Raw genomic sequence first — 27,672 nt, 5'->3', positions numbered from 1 at the left:
TGTCTACTAGCGGTGGAAGTTCCTGGAGATTTATTCTACTGGCCAACTCTCTACCCACTTTCAAGGAGGCAAACTGCCGTCACCAGGGGGGTGTCAGTGAATAACGCTGGAAGTTTTGTTTCTTTCTTACTTTGTATTGGCATCTCTCTCATGCTCCAGCTAAGAAGTAGGGCATCCTCAGGAGGGCTAGCAATGACACTTGGGAGGACGGGAAGAGGGCAAGCTGCCACCGATTCCCCCCTTCTAACAAGACTCTTTAAAAAAAATTAGTTTAATAATTAAAAAAAAAAGAGTCTCGCTCTTTCAATAAATTTTTGAAAACCCGATTTTTAAAAACGAACGCGAGGCGAAATCGGTGCATCAGGTGGGCCGCCTCTTGCCAGAGGCTTCAGCCACCGACTCCCACTTCTGTACTTCTAAACGTGCAGGCTCCCCTTTTGATCTGCAAGCAGACCGTCGGAAGGCGACGAAGGGGCGGGGGGGGGGGAGCGGGCGGAATCACTGGTTCCTGATCGCGAGTTCCGACAAACAGGGTCGTTGAAGGGCACAAGCGAAGGAAGCGATGCCCCAAAGCGTCCCTGTCTCACCCCGCCCTCCAAGGCAACTTCAGGGCGCCGACTCTCCGCGGGGTCCCTCCGGGGCAGCCCGGCGACCCTGCGCCCCCTCGCCCCGGTCTCGGGACTCGACGCCTCTCCTCACATCTCACAGACCAGGCCGCCTCCTCGCGTCCCCCCCCCTTCCTTCCTTCCTTTCCCGTCCGCCTGGTTCCCTGCAGCGCGCGCGCGAACGCGTCCCAAGGTCAGCCCCGCGAGGGCTCTTGTTTTCCCGCCTCCGGGAGTAATGGAGCTCCAGCGCGTGTGGGACGCGGAGTTGCGTGGCAGGGAGTCGCCGCGGCGGCGGCCCAGAGCCAGGCGGAAGGCCGCGGTCCGAAGGACGCGCGCGAGACCCCGCCACACACACACACACACACATACACCCCGGCACCCTCAAGCCACACACAGCCTTCCTCTTGCCCCGCGAGCGCCCACCCGCTGCTCCTCCACGGCGGGCCTGAGGCGACCCTCGTTTGCGCAGCGCCGGCAGCTCCCGCCTGTGCCAGGCTCCGGCTTGGTGTGACGCGGCGCGGTGGCGGCGCCTGCCGCTACAGTGACGGAACAGGAGCCCCGGCGACCAGAGCGGCAGAGGCGGCGGCGGCGGCGGCTCCTCCCGGGACCGTGTGAGGAGGCAACCGCGCGCGGCGCTTGCCTGGCAGCCGGCCACCTTCTCTCCCCACCTCCCGGCGGCTCTCGGAGTGCGCGCTCCGCTGGGAACCTCCTCCTCCTCCTGCTGCTGCTGCTGCCGCTCGTGCTCCTCCCTCGCTCACCTCAGCGATGTCCGCGAGGGGCATGGAGTTGGCCGGAGCCTATAAAAGCCCCTGACAAGAACCCCAGCGCCACCGCCAGCACCGGCAAGCGAGAGCAAGGCGGCACACAGCGCGCCAGCGGCAGCAGAAGCAGCACGAGCCACAGCAGACGACGACGCGGAGGAGGAACCCGGGCGCCGCTGAGCCACCACCATCACCATGTCTTGGGGTTACGGCAAGGACAACGGTGAGTCCCTCGCCACCAAGGAGGGTCGCCTTCGCCCACCTGACGCGGCGACCCCGCGGCTGCTCCTGCTCGTTCCCCTGCCATTCGGGGCGAGTCCGGCGCGGCACCTGCTGCTGCTCCCGAAGGGGAGCGCACTCCGCAGCCGCTCGGCGCTACCTGAGGCGGCTCTGCGGGGCTGCGGTTCCAGCCCGGGAAGGGGCTTTCAGGACAGAGCCTGTGTTTTGTTTTTTTTCAGGTTTCCCAGGCGAAAAGGAGAGACTCCTTAGTCCGGCTCAGAAAGGGGCGCAACTCAGCGGCTGCGATCCATTAATGGATCCGCAGTTAGAGGTGCGATCTTTGCTCCCATCAAAGGACGGCGCGTCCAAGCAGAGTTGCCAGCAGCAGGACATCTCTGGCTGAGGAAATGGGGAAGGCGAGGACCTCTAGGGGTCCCACCACAGGTGTTTGAGATGGAAGTGATGGGGAGCTCTCGGCAGACTCTTCTGACCTGCACTTCCACAGCCACCTGGCTCTCCCTAGGACTGTCAACCCCGTGTAGTGCGCTTAAGAGAGTGGACACTCTCCCATCTTCCGCGCAGGGAGCCTGCCTGAAACTTCCTGCACACATATGCTTTTTGCAACATGCAAGAGGAACAGGAACCCTTTCCTTTTCCTTCCAATCCCCATCTGATTATTGGGGGCAATTTCACAAGTGTGACATAGGAATTTGGCTCCCCATGAATTAGGAAAGGTGGTAATCTGCATCTTAAGTGTGAGTGGTTGGCATAGGTCTCCCATCTCCCACCTTCCATTCTTCCCCACAATTGGGAAATTGGATTCTCTGAGATGGGACCCTGCCGCAACTGTGTGGTGGGGATTTTGCCAGTCCAGTTCATTGCTTTGCAAATCTGCTGAGGTGCTGCTTGTCATGCCCACGGAGCAGTGTGATTGCCAGGTGCTATAGCCACAAACTCATTTTCTTCAACCTGGAAATACAAAGAGGTTGCTGCATTCCTTTCAGATCCCTCTCTGCCAGTTATTCCCTCCCTCCCACACACCAATTCCTAGATCCAGGCAAGCTTAGATCCAGGCTTACAAAACCTCCCTCATCCCACCAATTGCTCCGCAGCATGATCTGTCTCTGCCTGGTAGCTAAGGCTTCCAATTCCAGCTGGCCAAGAGATCATTTCATTCCTGCATTCAATATTGATGAGGCAAATGTTAAAGCCTCCCAGCTGCACTTAAGGCATTAAAGCCTCCATTGAGTTTTGCTCCTTTAAAAAAAAAAAAAAAATAGCCATGGCTCTGTAGTCTGTGGGTGTTTTACTCTTGTGCTTTCTTGCCTTTCTCTCTCTCTTTCTAGGACCTGCTCACTGGCATGAGAACTTCCCCATTGCCAATGGAGAGCGGCAGTCCCCAATCAACATCCAGCCGAAGTCTGCCAAGTATGATGCCTCCTTGAAGTCCCTGAATATCAGTTATGACCCATCTGCAGCCAAAAACATAGTGAACAATGGGCATTCCTTCAACGTGGAGTTTGATGACTCTGGTGACAAATGCGGTTAGTACTTGGTCACTTTGGGGGGCTTTGTAGACTTGAGGCTTTGCTGGAGAGGCAAGAAATCAAAGGAATGGAAGGGACTCATGTTATCAAAGTTAGTTGATGTTAACTTTGCATAAGGGGGTGTTTTGCTACCTTTGTGATGCAAGTTAGTTTCCCAAATGAGTCTTAACAGTGCAATCCTATACATGTGTATTCAAAAGAAAGTGTAGCTGTGTTCAGCGAGGCTTTACTCCCTAGCAAGCCTGTGTGGAATTGTAGCCTAAAACATCAGAACAAAACCTTACATCATTCAGCAAGAGGAATATCTCTTCTCCCTTTTAGCAGCTATGGAGTATTTAGCATGCATCTGCTTCCTTTTTATCAGTCCCGTTTTTCTTCCTTGCAAGGCAAATAGGAGTTAATTGACAGACACAATTTCAGGGCAGGCGTGTGTGTTCTGATAACAATTTAGATTGGTGTATGCTCACCTCTGTTTCAAACAACATTAATACATAAAGGACCTTTGCAATGCAGCAGCACCCGTCCTGTGGAGTGCTGATGTGCAAAATATTTTCTAGGTACAAATCTTTTGAATTGGAACAATGGGCAGTTCTTTAAGACAAGGGGTATCTGATATTCGGGGCTGGGTGGTGGTATGCCAGAGTTGTCCTAGGGGAGCTGACTGCGAATTACCTCCTAAAAGGGTTTCCCTCTCATTTTAGCATTTTTTTCAATAGAAGCTGCAGTACATTCTTCCCACATCCCCACACAGTTCACTGGGGGCTAGTTAGTCATCCTTTTCAGCACCATCCTCTGTGCAGAGTCACGCCAAATTAAAAAAACACACAGAAAAATCTCATTTTGTAAGTCCCTATTCTAAAGATAATTCCGTGATCATATGGACAATGCTGATGTTCCAAGCTTATGAGTAAGAGTGTGCATGCTTGGTTTTTAGTAATTTCTCCATCAGCTGCCTGTGCAGCAATTTTCACCTGCCCACAGTGACTGTGAATGAGCTTTTAAATGTAGGAAATGGTACTGCTGTAAAGACAGAAGCTGCTTGTTTCACTAGGCACTGGCTCCTTTAACTTGCTTGAGCAAGTGTCCTATTTTTTCCCACGTTGGCAGTGTCATTGAGGGGACAAATTCAAAGAGCCCAGAGCAGCTTTGACTTGTGAGCTTTCCAAACAGTATTGCAAGCAACCATGTCACAGGCTGCAATCCAAGGCCTACTTCCTTTGATTTTTAATAGGACAACTCTGGGGGTAAAATGGCTGGTGGACTAGAGCCAGCACATGTACTTAAATCTGCAATACTCCATTTTACTATCAGTATTTACTAGAGGGGGAAGAAAGAGCCGAAGTAAATGTCAAACGAAATGCAGAATATCTTTCCAATAGCTTTTTAGTTCTGTCACACACCACTTCCTTGGTATCTAGTTTCCCGCAACAGACAGCAGTTGTAGCCAAAAGAAGTTAAAGGCACCCAGCACCTTACACTCGGTGAAGTCCACTGTAAAAGTAAATGACAAACATTTAAAAATAGAGACCTACTAAGTATTTAATTTAATTTTTCCATGGCTCATGCTTTCAATCTTTTTAGACTCATCCAGTTATCTGTCTGTGCACACTAGTTTTGCACACAGAAAGAGGAGTCTTCTTCAAAATCCTATAAGCCAAATTCTGCAATTGTGCAAATTCCATATATTGCTCTGGCTGAAAATCTGGGGTTCTCTAGAATGTTACATCTTTGGTTTCAATTATTTTGCGCGCGCGCACACACACACACACACACAGAGAGAGAGAGAGAGAGAGAGAGAGAGAGAAGGGTACAATGGGCATATGGAGCTGGGTGATCAAATAATGAGGGCAAGGAATTGAGATCTGTGCTCCATACAGTTGCAATATTCAAAACGGCTTTGGTTTCTAAACTTTAACTGTTAAAGTTTAATGGAAAGAGACACCTTTTCCCCACCTAACAGTAGGGTGCATATTAAATTTGTTCCTTAAAGAAAAGAGATACTAAGATTTTCAAAATTCTCACCAGATCTCTTTGCTAGTGGGCATAGTTGGCAACTCATTGCGACAGTGGTGATGCCATTGCCCATCTCCCCCCGTAGTTCCACATTTCAGAATCCTTTGCTAGGAGTTTGTATTATTCATTGCTTAGGAGTTTGTATTATTCATTGGGGTTTAGAGTCCCTTTCAAGCTGGAGCAAGGCAGTGGGGGGGGTGTGAGGACTCACAACACCTCCAAAATCCAATCTTCATACATCTAGCACGATGAAAGGCTTTTTTGTAGCATGTGTTTTGAAGCTGCAAATTGAAGGGATGTGTAGATGTTTTCAGATCCACTGGAAGAGTGGCTTAGCCAGAAAATACGGCACAGACATTGATCATTTTGATTCTGCAGCAGCCAGCAAGCCAGTCTCAGGCAGCTACAGCTTGCAGAGAGTGGGAGGGAGAAGTGGGAGGAGGACAGGGCTAGAGGTGAAATGCTCAAAGCAGCTCATCTGTGGACTGCAAGTACGCGGGTGGCAGGTGGGGGGGGGGGAGCCGCCACAGCTATGTAGATTTAGCAGCAGGTGTCTCAGGTTTTCCTCAGGTTTTCAAAAGGCACAGTGCATAACCAAATGAACCTGCATGCACACATAATTGTATTGATTATCTAAATTGAGTCTAAAGCTCAGAAGGGAATCCTTGCATATTGCATGGTCTCAAACCCAATCCCTGCCATATCCAGTTCAAAGTCAGGTGGCAGGACTGGGAAAGACCTCTGCCTGTAACCTCGCAAGAGCCTCTGCCAGTCAGAGAAGATGAAACTGGGTTAAAGACTTGACTCAGTATAAAGCAGTTTAACAAGTTAATAACCTGTTGTGAAATTAATTAGCCGTCCTGTTTATGTGACACACAAAAATACAACCATCCAGACTGGATTTCCCAAGCTACCTGTTTACAGATTTCCGGCACTGCAAATTTCACTGACTTCCCGTTAAAAGCTTAGAGTTGTAGCCAACTAAGTCCTACTCCAAATAGGGCCATTAATTTCAAGCAGTCTAAGTCATGGCTATTGATTTCAGTGGGTCTTCTCTGGGTAGCGCTGACATTTGATATAACCATCAGTAGAAAAAATAAAGTAAAATTGAAGTCCAGTCATGTCTATGTTCTTGTCAATGCATGCTATTCTGTTATGCCCATGTACATTTTTATAGAATAGAGCAGTGTTTCCCAAACTTGGGTCTCCAGCTGTTTTTGGACTACAACTCCCATTATCTGTAGCTTGCAGGACCAGCATTCAGGGATGATGGGGATTGTAGTTCCAAAACAGCTGGAGACCCAATTTTGGGAAACACTGGTATAGAGGAAGTCTTAAGGCATAAGCTATTTTGTAACTACACACACTAACCTGTTTACACACACACAACCACTTTACAAACTGCTAAAACACATGCTGTTGAATTACAACTCACATCCTCCTTGACAATTGGCCATGCTGGCTTGGACAGATGAAAGTTGGAGTACATCAACATCTGGAAGGCCATAGGTTTCCCCCTACTGCTGCAAGGTGCACACACCCTGCATATTGAATGGCCTGCTGTATTTTTATTTTGGCCACCAAGCTTAAAATCTGCTGTTTAAAAATTCAGTCACTTCCTTATTGAAACACTTCATGTGCTGCACCTCTTTGGTGGAAGGGAAATTCTGTCTATATGATATTTTGACATTTTATAAAATGTGTTCTCTGGTGGCACATCCTCTTCGATGTTTATCTATTACAGAATCCTCCAAATTCTGTCAGTTATAGAGTGACTATTCTGTACATGATAGCCACTATTGATCCTAATAGAAAATGGAAGTGTAGGACTGCTTTAGGAACCAGACTCTCTGTTGGTGCAATAAGGGAATTCCAGAAAATTAGTTATCACTGCAGTTCTTATTGCATACACACATCTGCTCAGTTCTGTTACATTTGATGGGCAGGATTTGGCAGTTGGCCATTTATAGCACACCCATAACATTTAATGATCTCTAGTACAGCTTTGGAAATGCAATAAGTCCTCGGACAGCAGAAAATCAATTCAGCACATACGTTTGTTGAAAGACTTTGACAAAAGGGTCCAATTTCCCCCTTGGGATTACATCTGGGATTTTGATTTGTATGCTGCTTTTGTAAAACATGTTTTCTGCAAACCTAAGCTCCCTTTGTAATCATTTTTTGCAGTTTTCTCTGTCCCCACTCCCATGGCTGCAGTTCGTTTGCCTGTATCTGGTGGCTGCACCTTTGCCAAACTAGTAAATGCTCCGAAAGTGCATAAACAATCCCTTGCAAAATGTTCAGACTTCAGACTGTTTTTATGGGCCAGCTATAGGATTCACATCTAAATGTGAGCTCTACAGCCCAATCACAGCCTGATTGCAATGAAGTACTGGGATTTTAGAATTATGCTGGGACCAGCTTTAACGCAAGTATATATATATGGACCTGCCCCATATGGACATCAGTAGTAACCACTACATGCAGCAGAAAAGGTTTGCAGAATTAACCTCTTGACATTAGAATGCATAAGCTTTCCTCTTGGCTCAGCACATTTGGTACTGAAGCAGATTTTGCTGAAACAAATACTAGCTAATCACACAGTTCTGTCAAAAGGCCCCTATGTGTACAGAAGCAGGAGACACCTGGCTGGGAAAATACCCTGCCTCTTTTGTATTTAAATTTGTATTTGGCCCTTCATCCAAAAAAATCACACCGTGGTTCACAACAGCCAGCAGTCTGGGTGGCTTGCTTAGTCCTACCCTCAGTTCAGAGACGCCTGAGGGTTGCTGCAGCAGCCTATTTGCCCACTGTTGAATTCACAGATTCTTGACTTCTCTGTTGGGAGGGATTTCAAGTGCAGGAAAGTGCTCCCCCCCCCTCTCTCTCTCTCTCTCTCTCTCTCTCTCTCTCTCCCCCCCCCCCCCGCCTCTGGCTGCTGATCATCTGTTCAGTGGCAGAAATGAGTGGCTTGCTTGCTCATAGATCTCTGAAACCAATTCTGAATCCGTTCTTCCTCTGCAGTCGTGTCAAAAAATGTTCATTTACCCCACAGGCCTATGCACACTGACATGGCAGTAAATCTAAGTGGGTCTTATTCTGAGTAAACATGCACAGGATTGTCCTGTACATCTGTTGGATCATGCCAGAGCCATTCCAACAAGTAGATCACCCCAAAATTTGTTTACCAGAACATTACAGTTGGCATTAGTCTCTGAATTAAGAAATAAAGGCGTTTCATCAGCAATTTAAAGTTTTGAGAGCTTTAAAGCCTGTTGTGATAAAATATCCAGATCACCACTATTACAAAGACACAGCCAAGTGTCATGACCACCTGAATAATGCAGTTATAGAAAAGGAAGAGGATGTTAGAAAGGAATAATGTAAAGAGAGCATTTATAACCAGTTTGGAACCTTTTGATTAATAAGCTGTGAAATCCATAGTAAATTAATTAATTTCTGACTGAGCATGCTTCTGGAAACAAAGATTCCATCACTAGTGAATTTGTTTTAATGTAGCGGCATAAACCGAGCTAAAGTTGATGACAGTTAATAAAGAACTTATATATGGTTTTTAATAATAAACAAAATAGAAAATAATCTTTCCCTCCTGACATGCCTTCTTGTAGAATGTTCTTTGTAGAAAGTCAGTGCTCTTAAAAGCAGGCGAAATACTGAAAGCTATGATTGCATAGCTTCATAGATATAAATTATCTTTCATGGAGGATGAGTAATAAAACATGAAAAGCTGAAAACTCTTTGAAATTGACATGTCTATAATGTAATGCAGTACTGCGATCACAGAATCATAATTCATTTTAAGAGCAAATGGGTGAACTGGCAAACTTGCTTGTTGTTTAGCCAAGGATTAGCACAATATAAAATGTTACATGCCACCCCCAATCTCTGAGCGGTGTGAGATTCCAGAGGTTCCAGTTGTGCTTAACCAGGATTGGTTATCATTGTCTCGCCCACAGCTCAGTCAATCTCATACTTATATGGATTAATTTATTTAACATGTATGTATGTATTGAAGCAGGTTAATTCCTCCCTGTATAATGAATACTGTATTTCAGAACATCTTAAGGGTTTTTTGCTCACCCTGATACAGTTTTATTTGCCCAGTTTTAGTAATTATTTACCATGCTATATTATTTAATCATTATGCTTAATATTCATAAACAAAGCATATAAGGATTCAGGGGGAAAAGTATGCTATCACTGAAAGACACCTAGCTCTAAAGTAGGCAGCTGGAAGCCTTGATATGGCAGAAGTTTTGTTTTGGAGTGATAACTCAAAAAATTATGAAACAACTCCCAAAATATCCAATGTATGCACACATTCACAATTTGCCAGCAGTTGAGCCTCACCCTGGCTGAACTTTTTGATACAGACTGTGGGTGTCAACCAGAGGGAGACCACCTTTCTATAAGGACACTTTTCCACCCTGTTTTTCAAATGTCTCTTCATGCCATAAATAGTGGCTTCTATTATAGACCACTGCCTCACTGGGGTTGGGATGGGTGGTTGAGAATCGAGGATCATCAAGAGAAATGGCCCTCTTAAAAAGCAAGAGTTCCCCCAGACTTTCCCCCTCAGTTTCTTAGTCTCAGTATTCCTTAGAATAAATAGACAGCTTTTGCGTATGTTTTCATTTTTAATGGTATTGAGCAAAATAATAACAATAATAATTCATGCTTTTATATTTTTTATTATTTAAATTTTCTAAGTGTTTTGATAATTCTCTGCTTTTCCATCTGGAAAAAACATTTAAATACAAATAAATTTCATACTAAGGCAACATTGAATAATACAGCATTTCCAACACAGAATGTAATTTTAGGCATATTTATTTGGAAGAAGTCCCACTCAAATCAATAGGATTTGCTTCAGAGTTGACCAAACTGTGGGAGGCAGTGGAAGTCAGGAGTGCCTGGCGTGCTCTGGTCCATGGAGTCACAAAGAGTCGGACACGACTAAATGACTGAACAACAACAACAAATATAATCTGGAGGAGAAGATTAATTCCCCCCCCCCTTTTTGTCCTCCTTCCTTTCCCCCTTACCTACCATGTCTAGGAACAACACATACAAGTAGAAATAAAATAGATGTCCATGAATGTATGTACCTATTTGCCCAGTAATAATACTCAAAGATTGCCTCTCCCCATATAAACCAATCCAGACTCTGCATTTATCCTATGAGGCCCATCCTTGTGTGCCTCCTCTACCAGAGGCCCAGATGGTGGCAACATGAGAACAGACCTTTTCTGTAATGGCTCCCCATTTGTGGAATGCTCTCCCCAGGGAGGTTTGCCTGGTGCCTTCATGATACATCTGTAGGCGCTAGGTGAAAATGAAAATGTTCCTCTTCAGCCAGCTCTTTGGCTGATTAATATCACACAGCCGTTCAAATATGTTTGTGGGAAGGGAGGTTATTGTTTTGTGAACCACCCTGAGATCTTCAGATGAAGGGAGTTATCTAAATAAAATAAGTAAAATAATAATATATGTGTAAAATCTTAACAGCTTAATAGGATTATTTCACAAACTCCAGAATTAGCACTTATGTGTCGGCAAAAGACATGTGGGTCATAGGTGGGACACATCTGCCAAGTCCTGTGACTACTACAGTTTGTGCAGTTTGACAAAGTCACACAGTTTGTTGTGTTTGATGAAGCAAATGTACCATTTTTGCTACTTTTATTTCTTTTTTAAAGTTGGGAAGTCATAAACTTGTTTATATATTCAACACAAAAAGGTTCCTTTTGCTCCATCAACATACATGCAGGTTTGGGGTGAGTGTGTTTGTGTGTGAAGTTAACCAGAAGTGATACCAGTGCAGAACACTGATGCATATGAAGTAACCCTAAATCCCTTGTGTCATATGAGGACTTGGGATACCTAGGAATAGCAATGGGTCTTTAAATAGGAGTAGACTTTCTTCAGGGTTTCAAGGTTTCCTGACAAGTTCATTTAGGGCAAGTCCTAATCGCTGACAAACAATCAACACCAAGTATGTGCAAATAAGGGCCATTTCAGGAAAGTTGGGTGTGTTGCACTTTTCTGAAAGTTATCTCCTTTTGCTAAACCTTCTGGTGCTATCAAAAACCCCAGCTGACTTCACCCTGGGACACCCTACAGCTATTTATCAGTGTTTAAAAGTTTAAAAGCGAAAAAGTTTTTTAGGGTGAAAGAAGGTACTCTCATGACTCCCTAAATGTGTTCTATATATGTGTTCTGAACCAGGACATTTGTGTAGCCATTCAGAATGTGCCACTCAGTTTGTACAGAACCAAGTCAAAAATATATCTAAATATAGAAAGCATGGTTATGAGAGATAATGTTTTAAAAATATGCAGCCTCCCAAAATACGGCATTCTGCTGCTAGATAGTGATTAGAACTTTGCCCCAATTGAACTCGTCAATAATGGCTTGTGGGTTAGTCGGGGACAACATGGCCTAATCCTTTAAAATCCTTATTAGTTTGTCTCATGTCAGCAGTAGTACAGTACATTCAGGCATGGGATTATTTGTCTGGTGGGGGAGGCGGTTCAACCCATACATAATGAACTGTGCATGCATTTTATACTATAGCCCTGTATAGGAACTTAAAAAGGTGCCTTCCTGTAAGTCAGAAAATTGACCCATCTAGCTTAGTTTAATTTTACCAAACAGAAAAAGGCAAAATATGGCTGATAACCTCTGCAGAGTTAAAACTATGTGTGCTCATGCTGGGAAAGCTTCATTTTTTATTATTGAAAAAAGCACATTTAAGGCACCTCTCTCTGTCTCTATCCAGAATTTGTATGAGCTCAGTGCAAGCAGGGAGGGAGGCCTTCTGTTTCCACTGATTCTTCTTACCAGTGGCAGGTCCAGAGCATCACTGAGCAGGAGGACCCACCCCCAAAAGCAGCAGAACTGACTTCCCATCTAAAAGCAGGGGTGGGGAAACCTGTAATCCTCCAGATCTTGTTGGATTCCAGTTTCTATATTCCCTAGCTGCTGGCCATGCTGGCTGGGGCTGATGGATATCGGAGTCCGATAACATTGGGATGGCCAAAGTTTCCCCAGCGCTGATCTAAAATGATGGGGAAGGGGAGAGACCCTAGAGATCTCTCAGTCCATAGTCTATAATGGCTTAACTGCACTACTTGCAGGAAGCTCAGTGAATCCACACATACATTATCTGCCTTCTATCCAATCTTCATGTTTGCCTTTCCAAGTCTAATGTTTTGTTATTGTGCCTTTAATATTTCTCATGTAACCCACCCCCCTTTTATATTGAATTCTACCTTCCTTGGCTTGACTGCTTTCTTTTTAATTGTGGAAATCAAGTTTTATATTATGAGCTGGGTGCATTTTTTATCCTTATTATTCACCTCAGGGGTGATCTGTAGAAGTCATATTGTGTTTTTATACATATTTTTTTTAAATGATGTTGTAGTTTTTATTTCTGTTATGTAAGCTACCTTGAAATAGCAGCTTAAGTATTTTTAAGTCAATAAATTAATAAAATGTTGTAAATATAGCTATTTCTTTCTTTTCACTTGCAGTGCTGAAAGGTGGTCCAGTTGAGGGAACTTACAAGCTGCTTCAGTTCCACATTCATTGGGGTTCCTGTGAAGGCCAAGGCTCTGAACACACTGTGGACGGGGTGAAATATGATGCTGAGGTAAGGCCCTGTTCTTCATCTTCTCAGGGCTTCCTTGGGTCATTCCATATCAAGTGAAATTTCAAACCCTCATAACTCATAAATGGGATGAGATTTTTTAAAAAATGAAATTTTATATTTACACTTAGTTTCAATCATTCAACAGGTGTACAAAATATTAATAAAACTGGATGACATGAGGTACAAAAGTTGGATCACTTGATATGGAATGATCCCCCCTTTCTGGGTATCTTTATGTCAGGTATTCGAAAAGATCCTGAAACTGTTGATAAAAGCAGGTCTCAAGGATAGACATAGTGGCAACTTCTGATCAAAGAAAAGCTTCTAAAATTTGATGGCAGGTGGGATTATTTAAACATCAAATTTATTGAGTATGTCAACTCCCAACCATTTTGAAATGAAGCATATGAAGGTCACCTGGGGCAAGGAGCAAGTTCTTTACATGGTGGCTCCAGTCCTTTCATGAGATGTTTTTAATCCAGGCCTTCCTCCAAGAAGCTAAAGGCAGAAGACATATTCCCTGACTCCACCATTTTATCCTCACAAAAACCTGGTAAGGCAGACAGTGACAGGCCCAAGACCTCTCCTTTGAGCTTCATGGCCAAATGGGAATTTGAATCCACGTCTCCCCGGTTTTATTCCAGCAATCTAAACCCTACACCACACTGGTTGTCAGTAGTGGTATTATGGCACTCCACCTGTAGAGAAGCTTACCATTGCTTGCCTTTCCTCACTTCTTGGACTCAAGCTACTGAATTACCTACTGACTTAAAATAAATATATAATAGATCTCAATCAAGCAGAGCTCCTGCTAAAGGCCACAAGGATTTTTCAGAATATATGCTTCAGGATATGGCAGAATGTTTGCATTTAGGAAATTGTTTGAGTGGGTGTAAAATGCCAGCATGAGAGCACAGCTCTGATATCTATGTTTGCCTTTCCCAATGAATGAAAAGCGCAAATCAATGGCTGAACAAGTTTTCAGTAGCTTTTTGTCTCGGCCATAAAAGGATGTGTTAATGTTTAGTATAGGAATTATCTTGGTTCTTCAGTTTGAGAGAAGGCCTTTCTGATAGGTCGCTTCATTTCTGCATTTTTCTTTGGCTCCAGCTTCATTTGGTTCATTGGAACACAAAGTATGGCAGTTCTGGTGAAGCGGTGAAACATCCTGATGGTCTGGCTGTTGTGGGAGTGTTTTTGAAGGTTAGTACCATTATGTCCTCTTTTGCTATCATTGTTGGCTTTGCAAGAGAACATTTTGTACAATGTGATTTACGCTTCCAGCAGAAGCTGAATTTTCTGTTCACAGGCATTCAAGGTGGCTTTGTGTTACTGTGTTCCCTTTATTTTAGTCCTGTGAGAACTGATCGAGTGTTTTTTAAATAATAATAATAATAATAATAATAATAATAAATCACAGCATCTTAGTGGAAGGGTCCAAAAAGCCACGTAAAACCAACCTCCTTCTATGACACAGAACCATTATCTGCTAGCAAACATTACAAATCAGTGAACCCAACCCACCCATAGCAAGCCCCAAGATAAGTTATAGTGCAGAAAGTTGCTTGCAGAGCAAATACGTCCAGGTGACTCATGCAAGTGAGCCAAACCACATGCTGCGTAAATGTCAAGCAGCTTCAGTTTGTACTGATAAGCCTTAAAAAGCTAAAATGATTGGAGCCCAAATATTAAGCATACAGAGCAGTTTCCTACACAGGCTCAGCTTTAACGTTAGGCAGAGTGAAGTGCTGGGGTGCACTGCTCCGCTCATGTGACAAGCCACAGCCGCTTCACTGCGGTGTTTGTTTGAGTGGGCAAGAAGTGGGTGCCAAGTGGACCAGTGAGCAAGTGGCTGTCAGGTGTTGGAAGGCAGAGCTATTTGTGACAGGCAATCATCCCTCACCCTCTAAACTAGTCTGCTGTCCTCTGGTGTAGCAGAGGATGCAAGTGTTGAACTTTCACTCTAGTTGACCGAATGCTTGGTGCTATTTTGCCTTTGCTTCAGGGAACAAAATGTCTTGACCTGGCTCTGTTCTTACACATTTTGTAGCCAGGTATACACACATACCTGGTTATAAAATGCACACACGTACTCACACTGAATCAGTTCTATAGGGCGTACATGTGCTTGGTGTTTACTCTTTCCTTCTGGTGGTTCCCTCACTGCGAGAAGTGAGGTTACAGGAACCAGACAGAGGGCCTTCTTGGTGGTGGCACCCACCTTGTGGAATGCCCTCCCATCAGATGTCAAGGAAATAAACAACTATCTGACTTTTTAGAAGTTATGTGAAGGCAGCCCTGTTTAGGGAAGTTTTTAATGTTTGATGTTTTATTCTGTTTCAGTATTCTGTTGGGAGCCGCCCAGAGTGGCTGGAGAAACCCAGCCAGATGGGTGGGGTATAAATAAATAAATAAATTTATTATTAAAGTGATAGCCAGGATAGTTTTCATCTATTTGAAAGGCAAAGCAGCAAATAATGCTTTACCCTTCACAGGTTGTGGCAGTGTACTTTCATTCTTTATGGTGAACACATTAGGTGTCTGTATGTGAAACAGTGAACCAAGGCGCTCTGGCTTGGAGCAAAAATCCAGAGAAATAAATTAGATTTTCCTTCATGTGGATATATACTTAAGGCATTAGGTTGTAAAATACTCAGCTTTTAAAACAATGCTAACTGATTAGTTCCCTTACCAAATGAAGATAGTGAAAGACAGTTAAATTTTTACTGTGAAAGATGACAGGATAATCGGGATTAACTCTCTCATTAATATGTAACTTTTGAATGCAAGATGACCTTGTTTGGAGCACTGTGTTTGTTTAAAATTCAATCAGTAAATGTAAGAGAGCCTTCTCTGTGGTGGATCCTCGCTCCTGGAATTCCCTCCCCAGGGAGACAACCTTATTATCTTTTAGGTTTCCTTCAAAAATATATATTTCTGTTTCCCCAGGCTTCTAAGAAATGGGAATGTAAGCATTTTTAATTTAGAGCAATTCGATTTTACTGTTTAGATGAATTGTTGCTGTTTTAACTTGTTATGTTGGTTTGTATCCTTTATTTTATAATATTATTAAAATGCACTTTTTTGTTTCTTACTGCTCTCTTAGTAACATAAATTTATGCTGGGAATATAAATGTATGCTGAGCTGTGAGGTGTAAATGATATAAATACATATGCATTCGTGCACATAACCTTTTCTTTACGCCTTTTTATATCACAGGTAGGAAGTGCCTGTCCTGGAATACAGAAAGTTGTTGATGCGCTGGACACCATTAAACACAAGGTAAAGCTTCTGCCTTTCTGGCAGCTAAGAATGACTGCACTGCAGTTTCCTGCATTCTTCTTTCAAAGAACAAAATTGCAAGGGAATTCCAAAGGGATTGCTTTTAGCTTCTCATTCCATCTATTCTACCTGGGCAATTATTCTTCAATAATCTTTTGTCAGTAAGAGACCTGCCTTTAAACAGCAAAAAAATATATATTTAAAAAATGCTGCTTTCAAATGCACTTTGGTTTCTCCAGCGTTTTGAAAGATTCTGCTCATTTGGTGCAGTGGGGGGGGGGGCAGGGGGCTGAAAAGGAAAAGGCATCCTCCTCCCCTTGCTCAGTTGCTTTGCATAGTCCCATATTATCACCAATTGCTCTAAGGAGAGTAGGTTTACCCTCACTTAGATTGCACCACTTTTTAGCGTGCAGCTTTTGAATGCAACACCACCTTGTTTGAAGCACTGCCAGACCTCCCTGCATCTCCTCCCCACCCCCCTCCCCCCACCCCACCCTGCTCCATCATAGTTATACACTTGTGGAAAGAAATACACGGCTCTCCTTGGCATGCTACGGAATTATAGGCAAAGTGTGTGTACACATCATCTACTCACTACTGCATCGGACTGTTTTATCAAAGAGCTTTATCTGTTCTAGGGCAAACAGGCAGCCTTCACAAACTTTGATCCAACCGGTCTGCTTCCTGCCTCCCGTGATTTCTGGACCTACCCAGGATCACTGACCACTCCTCCTCTGCTTGAATGTGTGATCTGGATTGTTCTGAAGGAGCCCGTGACTGTCAGCAAGGAACAGGTGAATAAATTCCCCTACCCCCCCTTTTTTTTTGCTGCAAAAAGCATATTAATCTCTCATATGGCATGGCCATTCTCGCATTTGCATAAACAATTTCCATTCACTTCTGTCTGTTCATAGACATAACACCCTCAATCAGTTAAATGAAATGAGGGATATTTCCAACCAGCACAACTCTCACTGATTTATAAGTACATTCGCCACATCACACATGAAAGAGCTTCACATATGGATGAGTGCTGCATAATGAAATCCACTCATTGTCCTGGAATTTGGAATTAGATCTGAAGAAGTGAATAAATCACACACAGGGGATCTGAAAGGTCTCCCTCCAATTTCTGTGTTACAACTGAATACATCCCGTACACATAGAGGTTTAGCAAAGAAGGCCTCTTTTGAAAAGCATAGTTCTGGGTGAAGTTGGGTATATGGGGAAGTATTGTAATGCATGGTTTAAGACACAGAACTATTGTGGCAGAGCTATGTTTTGCCTATTCATTCCACTTATAGCCCACCTTTCCTCCAAGACACTCATGGTTTCTCTTCCTTTTCCATTTAATCATCACAACAACCCTGTGAGGTAGGTTAAGCTGAGAGTGTAAAGATCATCCCAAATTCTGAGAGTTCCAATAGGGTGCTCTGAAAGCCTGTGTGGACTAGGATGTGGGAGACCAGAGTTGAATGACCATGAAGCTCACTGGGTAACCTTGGGTCAGTCACTGCCTGTCAGCTTAACCTACCTCACAGGGATTAAAATATGGAGGGAGAGAACCACGTACTCCACCTTGAGCTCCTTGGAGAAAAAGGTGGGATATAAACGTGTCAGATAAATAAATAAAAATTAATTGGAAGCGCATGAATACTGAAGACACCTGCTTCTTCCTTTTCTCTTCTCCAGATGGACAAGCTCCGCTGCCTTTGCTTCAGTTGCGAGGGCGAGTCCCACTGTGCCATGGTGGACAACTGGCGCCCTTGCCAGCCCTTGAAGACCAGGGAAGTTAGAGCCTCATTCCAATAAGCTGTGCCCATTAAACATTGCTGTGTCCTTGAGGGTTGAGTTATTTTCCGCTAAGCACAAATCAAACTACTGCCATATACATGCACTGGCAACATCTCTCTTCTCCCCCAAACCCCAGTGCTTTCTGCCTATCATCTTCTGACGTTTCTAATAATGAAGGCCATAAAGTGTGGTTGTGTTTGCGGCATGTTTGCAGTGTGTATGCCAGGCTAAAGAGGGCAGGGATGGGGAATCATGGTGTGATGCTTGATGAGAATTGCTGTGATTTTTTATTTTTTGGTGCTGAGGCTGTAATAGGAAATCTTCATTTGGCAGCTTGCCAAAGTATAGGATGATAAGCAACAGGAAAAAAAATAAGCCATTTTTTTAAAAATTAAAAAATATATAACCTCATGGAACATATGAGGTTAAACGTACTCAGTAACTTGAATCTTTCATGGAAGCACAGGAATGCAATCTAATATGAACATTTTACATCTGATTTAGGAGAATACGTTGTAGCAACATAGGCACTGTAATGCAAAATTAGGACTGAGTTCTTAGCTTTTTAAAAAAGTTTGAAGTGTAAATATTTTAATTGTTTTACATTTTTAGCCATAAATCTGAATCATGTCCTAATGTTAGTGTTACTTTATTTTTTTAATTACAAAAATGTCAACTGAGCTAAATTAAGTACTATTATGTGTAAAAATTGTTGATACCATAGCTATAATACAGAGTATTGTTCCACTGAAAAATAATAATGTCATAATTTAACAAAAGAAATTAATATTGTATTTTAGATACCTTCGCTAATAAATAAAGAAATATATATATATACTTATGTTTCTGTTCTCAGTCATTAATTACAATGGGAGAAAAAGGGATTCAACATAAATACTCTTGAAATTTCAATCTAGGAATAAATTACAAGATTTTGGCTTTGAAAAACAACAAGAGTCTTGCAGCACTTTATATCGAACTTAAGCCGCAATACATTTGCAGATAGCATTACAAAACTCTTTGCTGGTTTTGTTGCAACGGAAAGTCTATGTCTATTACTTTTGGTACATTCTATTGAACTAAAATGAGTAGTATTTACAAGTACTTAATAGCATATAATTGCAGAGAGTAGCCTTGGTCAAGAGGGCCTTGTTCACAGAAACAAACTGTCAGTAAGTATTTCTGCTGCTGAATAGATATTGGTACCAATCACCTCCCTCTACCCTCCTCTAACATTCATCTCATCAAATCTTTCCCTGTACCCTCTTGAACCCATGCCCTTCCAGTTCCTGGTTACCATATCTCCCCATCGTTATCCCTCCTCTGCCACATAATTGATCTTTCTCCTCAGTTTCCCCCTGCATTCAGTGATTTCACAAACCCATCCCTTGACCCATCTTCCTTTACAACTATCTCCTCAGCTCTCTTGACCCCCAGAATTCTGAAGCATGCTGCCTACTCCGTCAACTCTCCAGACCATCAGCAGCCCCCTCCAACTTTCAACACCCTACAATCTGTTTTGCATCACTTACATGCCAGTAAAACTGCCCTCACAAAAATAACTGATTGCCTCCTCACTGCAAAATCTGAAGGCTTTGCACTTATTGACCTTCCAGCTGCCTTTGATTCAACTAACTTTCTCCTATGTGCTTAGTTATTTATAAATTTTAAAGCTTTATGTGCTGCACAAGAAATGAGCTTATTTAGGTGTTGACATCTAGACAGCGATACACAATAACTGATGGATTGAATTATACATCAGAAAAAGCCTGTGTACACAGAAAGGTCTTCAGCAAGCCTTTGAAACAAACACTGATGGTTCTCATTTAACATTAATGGGCAATGAGTTCCAAACCTAGAATCATAGAGTTGGAAGAGACCACAAGGGCCATCGAGTCCAACCCCCTGCCAAGCAGGAAACACCATCAGAGCACTCCTGACATATGGTTGTCAAGCCTCTGCTTAAAGACCTCCAAAGAAGGAGACTCCACCACACTCCTTGGCAGCAAATTCCACTGTCGAACAGCTCTTACCTGGGTGCAGACACTCTATTCTGCTTGCCGCCTTTAACAAACTGACACCTTTCCCCCTTGATCATGCCACAGCCAGCTGAAATCCTAAAGCAACTGGTTTCCATTTGTCTGTGTTCACTATCTCTGAGCTCAGAGAGGGGCTTCTTCCATTTGCTGGCTGGCACAGAGTCTTTGCTTTGCTGGCTGTGGTGGCTGAGGCTACTGAGAGTTGTGGTCCAAAATATCAGGAAGGCACCACCAGGCCAGGGAAGGCTGGCATGCAGTACAAAGTTCGTTGCAATTATGTGAAAGCATTACTTTCCTAAATACAGTGGACCCTCTAGATACGTACTGCTCTTCGGTTTACGAACGTGACAAACTTGGAAGTGTATACTTCCGGTTTCGCCATGTGCACATGCTCAGAAGTGCTCAATTGCACAGTGTGTGCACGCAGAAGCGGCACCTCTGCCTATGGACTTTTTGGGTTGCATACGGACCCCCCGGAATGAACTGAATAAATATCTGAAGGGTCCACTGTAAACAGTTAATAATACTGGGCATAATAAGTTTATGCCACCAGTCCAAAGATGGCATAAACTATTATGCCCCTTATTATTATTGGCTGCTTCCACCAAACACATGGCTGACACTATGAGCTTCATCCATCCTGTTGAGAGGGGAAGCAGCTAAAGATAGTTCCCCATCCCTCATCCCCAGATGATTGGTACTCTCAAATCTGGTGAGCAGCAAACATCAAGGTGGGCCAGAAATATGCACCCACAGGTGGACACGAGGCCCCCCCCCCCCACCTCTGATGCATATGGGACTACAATCAGAAGAATGAGCAGTGATTCCTGCGTGTAGATCACCTTTGCCCTTGTTGACTCTTCAGTTCTGTTGATTTTGGCAGAATGAGAGATAAATTGTTGATATTTTCAGGAGCTAAGCATCTAGATAATTGGCCCTCCAGATGTTTCTGAACTGCATCAATCCTGACCACTGTTCATGCTGACTGGGGCTGATGGAGCTGCAGTTCAACGATTTATCAATGATCCCCACAATGATCTAGATTTGGTAGCAACAAGCTGACAACCCCCCCCCCCAATTTATTGTAGGAAAGGTTGGACGATGCCAATACCATGCTGCCTTTTTAATAAAGTTTAATAATTGCATGGGGTGTAAGTAATTAAGCACTAGGATAACCACTATGATGAAAAATGGGGGAAGTGACTAGTCCATAGTAGGAAACCATTGATTATGTGGAATGGAATGCACAACTAGGTCAGAGCAGGCAGGGCTGAATTTGCATCAGTACACTTACCCAGTCAATGGATGTTGCAAAGCTTGTTTCTACTGCTGTAAAAGCCCACGCTTATTAAAAGCGGATTACAGGCAGAGGCATTGCCTAGGAATGAATATTAAAAAATTATTAGGATTACTGGAGTGCATGCAATTCTTACACTGCCTTGGATAGAATTCAAATCAGCATCCCTGGAAACCAGGCCTCTGCTAGCATTTTACTCGCCATTCTCAGTATGTAGGGAAAAATGGAAGTTGTCAAACCCAGCATAACAGACAGACTCATTTATTCCTTTCCCTTCCATTAGCATGCTTGGCTGTGATAATGGGCAAGAAAATATTAGCAGGAAAATTATCTGGTCTGTCCCAGAGCACATTACCTCTGATCCTACTTGTTTACAACCTTGACTCGCTGATTTTTCTAAAAGACACTTCGGAGCTTGTTGCTTCCTACAAACTTGACTAGGCAACACACAAACCCTGTGCCATCAGGAAACAAACTGAATTCTAATTATTCTCACCATATTAGCTGGTCATTCTTCCCTGCCAGTTTTGTCCTAAAGAGACATGTTCAAAACTGCTGTGTTCTCCTTCCTGAACTATTTTCTCCTTCCTTGTTTGTTTATACTGAGAGGCCATAATTGTGCTTCTTTATTTCATAGCAAAGTGTTGGAACAACAGTTCCATTAAGCATCACAGCATGGCAGCTTCTGAATGGGTTGAATACTTTGAAGTGTACCATGGAGAGGAATAAATTCTCTGCTCTTATGTAGTAAAACACATTCCAGACTCCTTTGATGTTGTGCAGTGGTTATAGAGTGTTGACTAGGACCTGGGAGACAAGGTTCAAACAGTGAAACTCATTGGGCAATGTTGGGCCAGCCTCTGGCTGTCAGCTACACCTACCTCACAGGGTTGTTGTGAGGATAAAATAGGGAGGGGGGAGCTGCTAGGAGGAAAGGCGGGATATAAGTAAACAAAATAACACAGCATCTAGCTCCTGTTAAGTGGTGCAGAAAGCGTGGAAAGTTAAAGAGACAGGAGTTGTTTGAGTTGGGTTGGCTAACCAATATTGTTAAACTGTAGTTCCCACAATCCCTGACCATTGGTTGTCTGGGATTACTCGAATCCCCCACCAGTTCTCCACTCCTGGGTCAGAGTCTTGGACTAAGGAGTGTGGAAACCCAGATTTAACTCCCCACTCTGCCATGATCTTCACTTGATGATGTTGGACCATTAAGTCTCTCTCAGGCTAACCTGCCTCAAAGGGTTGTGGTGAGAACCTGGTACACTGCCTTGAGCTCACTGGAAAAAAGACAGGATAGAAATGCAATGAATGAAATGAAGGGTGGGAGATAGATATGTTCTAAGATAGTTGTTACTTTTTCTATTTCATCACAAGGGAGCTTCTGCACACTGCTTTGCTCCTGCAGTGTCTTATTCAAGTGGAAGGAGCAGTCACTTCTCTGGTGCCTGAAGACAGATTAAGATGCTGTCTGGTGTACTGCCCTGAGAGAGAATACCAAAAGCAGGGACTACCACTGCAAAGATCCATTTCCATGTTGCTACCCTCAGAACCTCCTGAGGAAGGGTACCCAAAGAAGGCCTCAGATGATAACCACAGAGTCCAGGTTGGTTCATATGAGGAGATGTGGTCCTTGAGGAACTGGGGTCAAAACCAGGACTTTGAATTGAGCCAAGAAACCAACATGCCAGGATAGGTGTTATAAGTTCAGACTGAGCTATCCCCATCAACAATCTAGCTATTGCTGTGAATACTTTGCAGAAGCTCACGTGGGTAAAAATAAAAATTGGCTGCGTCCCAACACAATCCTCACTAAGGAAGGAGTTCAGAGAAGACGGCATATGAGGCTGCTGACTTCTCTGAACCTCTTCCTTAGCGCGGATTGTGCTGGGCCGCAGCCAAATTCTTTTTACCCACGTGAGCGGCTGCAGGCCGGCAATGCTGCGTCTGGCTCAAACTTTATCTTGGAGCATTTTTCTTGCTCTTTACCACACCGACGACGGCTCTGCACTTCAACATAAAATGTCTGAGTCAGGGCCTCAAGGTTTATGGAAGCTTAACATATCAGCCTCTTTAGCCTCAGAGCACGGGGGAACTGAAACTCAACGCAGCAACCAGTGCCAAAGGGAACCGTGCAGCTACAGAGCAGAATTACAGTAGCGAGTCTTGAGCTGCGTTTATAAACCCTTCATTCTGAGACTTTGCAACCGCCTGCAACAGATTTCCTTCCTTCTGAGAACCTGCAAACTGGGGCCATTTTATGTATAAAAAAGAAACAAAATAATAATAAAGCTGATGACGTGCAGATCCAAAATAAGTGAAACATTTCTAAAGTATTTGTAACCTTTAGCCCTATGTTAAAACATTATCAAAGAGAATCAAGTGGAAGCACAGTTTGAAGGGCTCCTCAGGGCACAAATACTTTCATGTGAAAATAATACACTTATATTATGGGTCCACCAAGCTGAGAAGTGTCAGCACCAAAGATAACAGAACCATCCCATTTCCACTAGTGCTGTGAGATCACTCCATTATTTAATTATTTATTAGTCACTCTCCCCCCCAAAGCAATAATAGAATTGCAGAGTTGTAAGGGACCCTGAGGATCATCTAGTCCATGGGTAGGCAAACTAAGGCCCGGGGGCCGGATCCAGCCCAATCACCTTCTCAATCCGGCCCGCGGACGGTCCGGGAACCAGCTATCTATCTATCTATCTACCTACCTACCTACCTACCTACCTACCTACCTACCTACCTACCAGGAATGTGTCCTTTCATTTTAAATGCACCTCTGGGTTATATGTGGGGCCTGCCTGGTGTTTTTACATGAGTAGAATGTGTGCTTTTATTTAAAATGCATCTCTAGGTTATCTGTGGGGCATAGGAATTCGTTCATTTGGGTTTTTTTTCAAAATATAGTCCAGCCCCCCACAAGGTCTGAGGGACAGTGAACTGGCCCCCTGCTGAAAAGGTTTGCTGACCCCTAATCTATTCCAACCCCCTGCAATGTAGGAATCCTGCCCACAGTCATCCCTGGATGGGATCAAACTACTAATCTTCTGGTTAAACCCACACACCCACGCCCCTAGCTAGGGATGTTTTTCAGCTACAACTAACTGGAACTCAGTTCTAGCACCTCTCAGGTGAACACCATTGCCATTATAAGAGAACAAGGAAGGTGTTTATGGTTAGTTCTGACATCTCTTTTTCTAGAAAAATAGCAGTGTATCTATCTAACAACTAACTAACTAACTAACTAACTAATTTCTTTTTCTAGAAAAATAGCAGTGTATCTATCTATCAACTAACTAACTAACTAACTAACTAACTAACTAACTAACTACCGTATATCACCTATCTATCATCTATCTATCTATCTATCTATCTATCTATCTATCTATCTATCAATCATCTATCTATCATCTATCTATATCTATCTATCATCTATCTATCTATCTATCTATCTATCTATCTATCTATCATCTATCTATCTAACATCATCTATCTTTGAGAGCTAGTGTGGTATAGCAGCTAGGGTGTCGGACTATGAGCTGGGAAACTGGGGTTCAATTTCTTTTTCTAGAAAAATAGCAGTGTATCTATCTATCAACTAACTAACTAACTAACTAACTAACTAACTAACTACCGTATATCACCTATCTATCATCTATCTATCTATCTATCTATCTATCTATCTATCTATCTATCTATCTGTCTGTCTATCTATCTATCTATCTATCTATCTATCTATCAATCATCTATCTATCATCTATCTATATCTATCTATCATCTATCTATCTATCTATCTATCTATCTATCTATCATCTATCTATCTAACATCATCTATCTTTGAGAGCTAGTGTGGTATAGCAGCTAGGGTGTCGGACTATGAGCTGGGAAACTGGGGTTCAAATCCACCCTCAGCCATGAGGCTTGCAGGAATGGTTCTTTATTTAGGATTTCTAAATAAGGAACTGTTCCTTGAAAGAAGGAACCAGCAGGGAGCCCTACTAATAGACCTAAAGAGACAGCCAAAAGGACAAGAGACCAGATTGCCCAAGCACTCTCCACTCGTTTGCAATAAAACATTTTGCCTTTAGATTAATTTTGGCTGAGCATTAAATAAAAGGGGTGGCCCCATCTGAAATGAAGTAGCAAAGCGCCTGTGGGATTAGTTTACAGTTGCTAATGGGGACAAGGTGGCATTCACCAGAGGATTTGAAAGGAAATCAAGAACAAAAGTTCTTATCAGTTCGGAAGTGCTCCCTGTCTTCCTCAGCTGAAAGTGCCTCTTGCAAAACAGACGGTCAAATGGTCAGCATAATGCGCTGAGTGCTAACAAAATATACAATTTGTTATTTTAAGCACCCACTATTCCAAATTATGGAGGGCTGCCAACATGATGTGTCACAACCTATTTTTATTTTATTCAGGCCTATAGAGGACTGGTAACAGACCTGTGAGGGCAGTGAATGAAATCTCTGGCCGCTTGACGAATTACTCCTATCTCAGAAGAGACATAAAATCTCACAAGCTGATCTGCAAACCCTTTAGCAAGATATTGACAAGCTGGAATGTGTGCAGAGGAGGAAGCCCTATTAGGAATGGCTGAAGGAGCTGGGTATGTTTAGCCTGAAAAAGATGAGTCTAAGATGAGATATGGTAAGGTAAAGGTAAAGGGACCCCTGACCATTAGGTCCAGTCGTGACCGACTCTGGGGTTGTGGCGCTCATCTTGTTCTATAGGTTGAGGGAGCCGGCGTTTGTCCACAGACAGCTTCCGGGTCATGTGGCCAGCATGACTAAGCCGCTTCTGGCGAACCAGAGCAGTGAACGGAAATGCCGTTTACCTTCCCGCCAGAGCGGTACCTATTTATCTACTTGCACTTTGACATGCTTTCGAACTGCTAGGTTGGCAGGAGTAGGGACCGAGCAACGGGAGCTTACCCAGTCGCGGGGATTAATCCTAGGCTCTGCGGTTTAACCCACAGCGCCACCCGCGTCCCTGAGATATGGTAGCCATCTTCAAATATCTGAAGGGTTGTCACATGGAAGAGGGAACAAGTTTGTTTTCTCCTGCTCCTGAGGCTAGGACTGAAGCAATGGCCTCACGTTACAAGAAAGGAGATTCCGACTAAACATCAGGAAGGACTTTCAGACAGAAATTGGTGGACTCTCCTATTCTATGATTCTAACTTGATGGGACACTTCCGGAGGCGGCGCAAAATGGCAATGGCGGTCCTCTTTACCCTGTGAAGAGGGGCTCCGCGAAAAAGGGTCGTCCGCTGCGGCAAAGCGGAGACCCGTTAAGAAAAACCACAGGCAGAGCGAGCCTGTGGCCGTGGGACTCGGCGGGCGCCAAAAGCCCCCCCAGAAACGAAGAAGGAACCTCGTAAGGGGCTCCGGAACGTGAAAGGGGGAGCGGCACTGTGAGTTCATCGCTCTTTTCGTGGATGCAAAGCCGCGCTGCTGCTGCCGATGAGCGCTGACCTTTCTTCTTGAAAACATCGAATTTGACAGCTACATACCCGTGAGTAAGGGGTACTAAATTTTGGACTAATTTTATGGATTTTGACTGAAAACGGGAGGCGAGTAACAGGAAGTCCGTCTTCCGATCCTGCTAACTAGATCAAAGCAAGGGCTGAAGTGCGCTGTAGCGCCCAAAAAGGATCGTAAAAACAGAACAAAGGTGCATTGATAGACTTTGTTTCTAGAAGTTAAAAGGGAAACTTTTGTGAAGCTTGTGGACTTAATTTTTGGAACTTTCTTCCTATTTTTGAGCTATACGGAGTTAAAAGGGACAACCTAGTCGTCGGGCTGCCAGAGTGTAATAGAGAACTGTCAAACTGCCGATACTGTTGCTGAAGTTCAAACTGTTACATAGACTGAGATATTAACGTTTAAACATTGTTTCTGGGACCATTCTTGACACCTTGTGGCTTTTAATCAAGAAATAGAAAGCTTTGGGAACCTTCCTTTTGTACTCAGGAATTACAAAGACTTAATACGGGATCATAGGAACTTCAATGGCGGAAAAGAGTTCTTTCCTTTCTTGAAACTTTGAAATACTCCCCCTAGAGGATTGTGGAGACATAAAGGCCTGGGAACTGTACTTTATTGAGACTTCTTGTGGCTTAATTGTTTATATTTTGAACTTGTCTCTCTCATGGAATAAAAGACAATTTGACCTTGAACTGAGGCAGGTGTGGAATGAGCGGCCCAGGGAAAACAAGAGCAGCCAAAGCTAAAGAAAAAGAAAAAGAAAAGAAATCTGTGCAACTTGTTCAAACAACTTTAACTCATCAACGCAGATCATCTGTCCCAACTGTGTTAACAGCACAGGAGGTGGAAATCGAGCAGCCTGCCACAGAAGATATGGCAACTGGAGGATCTGAATCAGTCCTGAAACAAATTTTGGAGCAACTGGCAATTTTAAACCA

The 27,672-nt window shown here is 43.5% G+C and overlaps 1 protein-coding gene and 1 long non-coding RNA gene across 2 annotated transcripts; one reads left to right on the top strand and one right to left on the bottom strand.

The window, feature by feature from the left end:
• The first annotated feature begins 1,200 nt into the window (after positions 1-1,200).
• Positions 1,201-17,947, top strand: CA2 (carbonic anhydrase 2). Its single transcript, XM_081874761.1, has 7 exons — positions 1,201-1,589; positions 2,932-3,129; positions 12,702-12,820; positions 13,931-14,023; positions 16,041-16,103; positions 16,742-16,897; positions 17,796-17,947. Exons 1-7 carry the CDS (start codon positions 1,562-1,564, stop codon positions 17,913-17,915), a joined length of 777 nt encoding a protein of 258 aa, XP_081730887.1. The 5' UTR covers positions 1,201-1,561; the 3' UTR covers positions 17,916-17,947.
• Positions 17,948-18,520: 573 nt separating this feature from the next.
• On the bottom strand, positions 18,521-22,420 carry LOC309349190. Its single transcript, XR_014159812.1, has 2 exons — positions 19,931-22,420; positions 18,521-19,752 (listed from the first exon to the last, which is right to left on the bottom strand). It is a non-coding gene; the product is annotated as an uncharacterized lncRNA (long non-coding RNA).
• Positions 22,421-27,672: the final 5,252 nt, after the last annotated feature.

Source organism: Podarcis erhardii (genome assembly GCF_964252035.2).
Source record: "Podarcis erhardii genome assembly, chromosome: 8".
Taxonomy (NCBI): Eukaryota; Metazoa; Chordata; class Lepidosauria; order Squamata; family Lacertidae; genus Podarcis; species Podarcis erhardii.
Note: the sequence above shows the minus strand (reverse complement) of the source record. Positions and strands in the feature narration are given on the sequence as shown.